Below are 6,000 nucleotides of genomic sequence, written 5' to 3' on the forward strand. Positions count from 1 at the left end.
TTAGCAGCATTGGTTCAACCCTCCTTTGACTTTCTGGTAGTAGCACCAGCGCAGCCAGCCTGCCCTGAGAGTTTCCTTATTGGGGGGTTTTGAATTATTGACTCAATCCCGTTGCTCGCTACAGGTTCCTCCAGATTTTCTGTTCCTTCATGCCTATTTTTAAATTAGTTTTCTGTCCTTTCATCATGGCTTCATCTGAACTGTTTATGTTTTCTGTTTAGCAGACATCGCTGATTTTCTAGCTGCAAACTGGTTCCCCTTTTGTTGCTTGACTGTTGTTACTTTTATTTGTTTTTTTTTTTTGGTTAAGTTTTAACTTTAATTATAGAAATTTAGAGATACTAGTACGTGTTTTGAGAGAAAGTGTGCCGTCGTCACACGCCTGCGAGAAACATCGTACCAGGAGAGTTTAACCACACACGGTCTCACTTCACACACGTCGCCATTACAGCAGCAAACAAGTCTATCTAGTTTTGTTTACCCAGTAATTTTTTTTTGCATCTGGAACATTATTTCCCAAATAAAATGCTTATTAAAACTTCAGGAACTCCTTAGAACCTAGAATGGAAAATACTTCCTCTGAGTGACAGTTAAAATATTTCCCAACTTGAAAAAAAAATATTTTAGAGGGAACGATGTGAAATTACACAATATGCTATGACCCAGATCCGGTCGGTGGCATGTACTGTTTATTAAATCGTGGCGCTAGAGGAAGACGGCCTGTAGTCCCCGGGCTCAGGGGTGCCGTTAGCATCCGCATGCGTCCTGGGCGGCCTGCAGCGTTTGCAGCAGGACAAGGAGGAACAGGGTAACCGGGGTGGAGGACCGGTGGCATCGCATGGGCTCCCTGGCCCCACGCCGCGGGGAAGACTGGAACTAAGAGAACTGACCTCCTGGCCCAGCATCCCGCAGTTACTCGGGGGCGGGGATGTGTGTGACCTTGGCTGCTTTCTCACGATGCACGTTGTCCTTTTGTTGGCATGTCGCCCTGAGGGAAGTTAGGCTAAGGAAGTTTTCCCAAGCCACACATTTCAGCCCGGGGCAGAAGTAGGAACTGGAATCAGGACCGTCAGAAGTAACCCGCAGGCCTCCCCACGTGGCGAGCGGTCTCGGCACCTCTGAACACGGTGAGATTGGACCGGCTGACCGTCACACTTGGTTCCTGACCTTTAATTGCTTCTGCGCCTTACGGGACGGCCCCGTCAGCCTTCCAGCATCACATCACATGATTAGGAAACCTGTTTGAGGTCATGGTCTTGGTTTAAGCTGAAAAGTCACGACTTTTGACTTACACGAGGTGTTCAGAGGAGTCAAACTTGTAGAAACAAGCTGTGGACTGGCGGCTGCCGCGAGTGAGGAGATGGGGACCTGCGGGAAGTTTAGCGGGGACAGATTTGCAGTTTTTCCCGGGTGAGAAAGTTGTGGAGATCCGTTGTACAGCGATTTGACTGTATTTAACACCACTGAAGATGGTGAACTTTGTGTATTTTACCACAATTGAAAAAAAAAAATCTTCTCTGAAAGCGTGTCCTCCGTGCAGAGCTGATCTGCGTGGCCCTGGGACCCCGCTCCTTACTGACTCCTCTTTCCTCCGCAGTGATCTGCAGCCCTGGATCTTACAACCCCCGGGACGGCACGCACTGCCTGCAGTGCAACGGCAGCCTGGTGTTCGGAGCGAAAGCGTGCTTGTAGGCCACTATTTTGAGCTCTTCCGTGATTTGTTAAACACAAAAGTGTATTTCTGAAATATTAAAATGTCATAAATTACTATTATGCCAAAATTAAATGTATCAGATTTTACCAAAAAATGGTGTCCTCGTTTTAATTGAAACACTGTACGTCCAAATGCTTTATGAATTGAAAATCCAATAGTCTTTGTTCACTGCTGCCAGACCTGCATATGACTCCCAACGTATTTCCTGGATAACGGATTTAAGAATGGTTTTAAAATATAATGTATTTAGTTAGCTCAAAAGATTTTTCATGATTTTTCAAAACTAGCCCGTTCCATCACTACTACATTTTGACTAATCTCAGGCCACTGTTTTCTTCCACAGTCATTTTAATGTGTCCGTTTCATTCCTTTGCTTTAATTTTGGGGGACTTTGTACCTTCCAGTTGACCTTTCTTGGTTCAAAGTCACTTTTTTAAAAGCCTGCAGGTCTAATTGTTACTGCACTTTTTGGCCACTTTTAAGTGGCTCATCCCAGCCACACCATGGGCTTTTAACACAGTTCAGCGTGACTGTCTTAAACTTTCCGGGTTAAAGTCCCTTAACTTATGTTTTTGACATTTTAGAATGGAGTAATCATTGTATGGGCATCAAGTCGCATGTATGTCAACCTCCACCAGGTGGAGAGGAAGAGAAACTGAGCAGTTCCTCTCCCGGACAGCACGTCTGGGAACGAGAGCCAGACGGTCATCACATCTGTCACACACAGCACGGTCACCTCCTTCCCCGTCAGCGTCATGCTGCAGAAACCACTGCGGCCACCACCCGGTCTTAACCTCGCTTACCCTGCGATGTTGTGTCTGAAGGTGAAAACTTACCAGGCGTTTAAATACTTAAATACCTGGGAAATAACATGAGAAAATTGCAAAATCAGTAGCTTCTCGCTTTTCTAATTACTGCTTTAATTGTGTTTGTTTCCACCTCACACTCCATCGGAACGTTCCCCGTTTTTCTCTTCCCTGTTTCCTTTCTTAAGACACGCACACTTGTAAATGGCACATACACAAAGGTCGGATCGAGCCACAAGGGTGCGACACACTGGGCAGGAAAAATGCTTGCTTGTTTCTAGACTCCACGGGGCGTTTAAAAATGGCCAATTAATAGTTTGCTCAGCCTGTGGACAGCGTCACCCTGGGATTCTCACAGCTCCAGAGGGAACAGAGGTGACACCTCTGTGTCAGCCCTGCTGATGTCTGTTCAACAGTCCCTTTCGGACGTTCGCAGTGTCCGATCGTGACTTAATTGTTTCCATATATTTTTGAGAGGTTTTCCAAGAACCTGCTTTCCACTATTAAGTCACACATTTGCCACTTGACTGTTGGGGTGAGTTATGCTTCCTCTAGCGTATGTTGTCCGGAACTAGGAAAAACCTGTTACGTCTCCATCTGTAAAAGGTGCAGCCTCCTCAGATTTTCCAAATGTCTCGATTGTGGAAGGATGAAATGCAATACTTACTTCCCTCTGTACTCCGGAAGCTGGGATCACTTTTTTCCCGTTGTTCAAAAGCGCAGGGGAATTTAACCTCCGGTGCATTTTTCTGAGGCGTGAACAGGATCGGCCGTCTGGCTCACGAGCCCGGGACAGCAGCGGCCGTCACGGTGGTGGTGGTGACCGTTACCGGAGGCCGGAGTCCCATCGAGGCCGGAGAGTGACCTGGGAGGAGAGTGTACCGATAACAGGAGAGTGGTCCGAGGAAGTTAAAGGTTTTTAGCTTCTGAAGACAGACCGGGCACAAGACCCCACACGTTTCAGAACAAGGTAAGATTTGAAAGTCCAGCCACAGAGAACAGCTTATGGAAATTTAAGCAGAGAATGAACCAGGAGAAGAAAGAGAAGGATTGTTTACTTTTTTTCTTGGTTCCCATAGTGAAATGCGCTTTGCTCTTTGTCACTTACATCTCATTTAATTTAGTTGGTTGTGTATCTGTCTTCCACACTCAGCTATACCAAGGTCTTCCTCCTTTCCTGGCCCTCCTCATAGCACATACTTAACGTGCTTAATAATTTTAAAAATTAATTACTAGACTGTTAAGGTCCTGTATGTATAAATGCTTTAACAACTGAGATAAAAATTGCTTCTATTATATTAACAGACGGGTTGTGCAATGCTGAAAGTTGTTTTAAGCAATGACAATAGGATATAAACCAACCCCTAACTGGGATGATTGTTTCAAGTCTTTTATTATTTTTCTTTACGTCAAAAATACTATCTTACATTTATACAATGCCTTAATTTTAACAAAGCATTTTTTTTAAAAAATTATACCATCTGATGTTTACATTGACCTGTGACGTTAGGGCACATATGATTCCCATTGTGTATTTCATTAGATTATTTTTCTCATTATAGACGTGTAATGTGTTGTCACCTGGCAGTATGTAAAAAGAGTCGTACGTTTGGTCCACTAATTTCACTTGAAGGAAACGGTCCTAAAATAAGTAAACTGGAAGTGATGTGAAATACTGTGTCCGTTGGTCCTAGCTACATTATAGACAATAATGAAAATGGAATTAATGTTAATTATCTACAACAGTGGAGGGGTTGAATAAATTAGGCAATTTCTACAAGGTCGAATGTTAGTGGAGTGCTGTTTAGACTTCTAAAACAGCCGAACCAAGATGCCAGCGATGGTTGTCTGATGTAACAGGGCCACGTGTGAGGCTTCTGATAACCCTCTGTCTTACAGATTTTCTGCAGTGAGATGAATTACTCTTCAAAACCCCAGAGGCAGTAAACATACTTTGAAAAGTTAAAGTAATAGCCCAGGGTAGAGGGGGGACCTTTCCACTTCGGCAGCCACCTCCTGCTTTGAAATCAGTTTTTCAACACTGCGCGTCCAGTGTCAGTGCACTTCTCCCCGCCCTCCCGGCGCAGCCCCAGGGGTGTTCCCTCGGGGGCCGGTCCTCCCCAGCCAGCAGCACGTGGCTGCGCCCCGGGACGACCGCGCAGCGTGGAGGCACGGGGGCCTGGGGCCTGGGGCCTTGGTAACGCCGCTGCGTTTGCCCTCATGCCTGAGCCCCAGGCTGCTCCGGTTCCATACCGTAGTGACTTCGTAATTCAGTTGCTGCTGTCTATCAGGAGGTAGCGGGCTTTTCATGTTAAATTATAAATGACAACACCTATGCAAGTGGATGGCTTGAATGCAGGTGACAGGGTGGCCTGTCTTTACTGACCCCGGGGCCTCTGTGGGGATCCTGGCCCGAGAGCCCCGTGGGCCTAACCTTACTCTGGACATACAGGAGGCACGCAGTAAATGTCCGTCCGGGGGTCTCGGTGACTGACAGGTCAGCACGTGGTCCTCTGGAGGAAGGTCCGATCAGGTAGTTCTGCCCGCCCCAGCCCTGGCGAGGGCCCATCGCAGGGCTGGGAGCGCACAGACCTGGCCTCCGTTCCGTCGCTGAGACCTGGGCGCGTGTGTGCCGTGTGCCCCCTCCTCGGTGACGCAGCACAGGTGACAAGGGAGACCAGATGAGAGAATCCGCGATGTCCAGCGTCGTGCTTGTCACATAACTGGCTCACAGCGAACGGCAGTTTCCTTCGTTTAGTTGCAGGGAGATGGGTCATAGCATGTGGTCGTGTCCTGTAAATTTCAGGGCAAGGACCACGCCTGAACAAAGACCCACAAAACACTATTGATGCTTGAACGTTGGTTTCCCGCGAGAGCCGGCTACAGCTTGCTTAGGAGTAAAAGCACACGGCAAACATGACGACGACGGGGGTCACGACGTTTTTGCAAGCAGTGCCCCTCACTCTCAGAACTGTCAAGATGACCACAGTTGAGTCGGGGGGGAGTTTGTGGCCGTCCATTCCCTCTCTTAGCCTAGAGGAGCATTTTGAAATTTCCTGGCTAATTTCTGCCCTAACAGCGAGTGGTTAAGACACCGAGTTCCGGGCTCTGTTGTGAAGCACAGCCTGGTTCCTAAGTCAAGCCCACTGCTCACTAGACTGAAATTTGAGCCACTTTCTGAACTCCCTGCTCGTACATTGAGTTTTCTGCAAAAAAAAAAAAAAAGGGGGGTGGGGGTAATGTTAACCGCTGCCTGGGGAAACTGCGTAATTCTTGGCTTGCAACATACCTTTATGGATATGCTGATAGTGGATTGCTTGAAGCTAAGAATAAATTCCTTTGTTATACCGGGACATTAATAATTTCTTAGAAAGACCTTACTTAGTGCACACTTTTCACTGTTTATCATTTTGTAAGAAATCCATGCTTACGAAGGGAATAATCCCTTAAATCAAATAGAAATAAAAATAGAATTGCATC

At 46.8% G+C, this 6,000-nt stretch overlaps 1 protein-coding gene across 5 annotated transcripts in view; it reads left to right on the plus strand.

Annotated features, from left to right (window-relative positions):
• ZPBP (zona pellucida binding protein) overlaps positions 1-1,808 on the plus strand; it is a 48,131-nt gene extending 46,323 nt beyond the window's left edge. For all 5 annotated transcript variants that reach the window (XM_032476284.1, XM_032476283.1, XM_032476282.1 and 2 more), the window contains one exon: positions 1,598-1,808. In XM_032476284.1, coding sequence (XP_032332175.1) covers positions 1,598-1,692 — 95 coding nt within the window. In that variant the 3' untranslated portion in view covers positions 1,693-1,808. The remainder of the gene's footprint in view (positions 1-1,597) is intronic.
• Positions 1,809-6,000: the final 4,192 nt, after the last annotated feature.

The sequence above is a fragment of the Camelus ferus genome, unplaced genomic scaffold (assembly GCF_009834535.1).
Source record: "Camelus ferus isolate YT-003-E unplaced genomic scaffold, BCGSAC_Cfer_1.0 contig313, whole genome shotgun sequence".
Taxonomy (NCBI): domain Eukaryota; kingdom Metazoa; phylum Chordata; class Mammalia; order Artiodactyla; family Camelidae; genus Camelus; species Camelus ferus.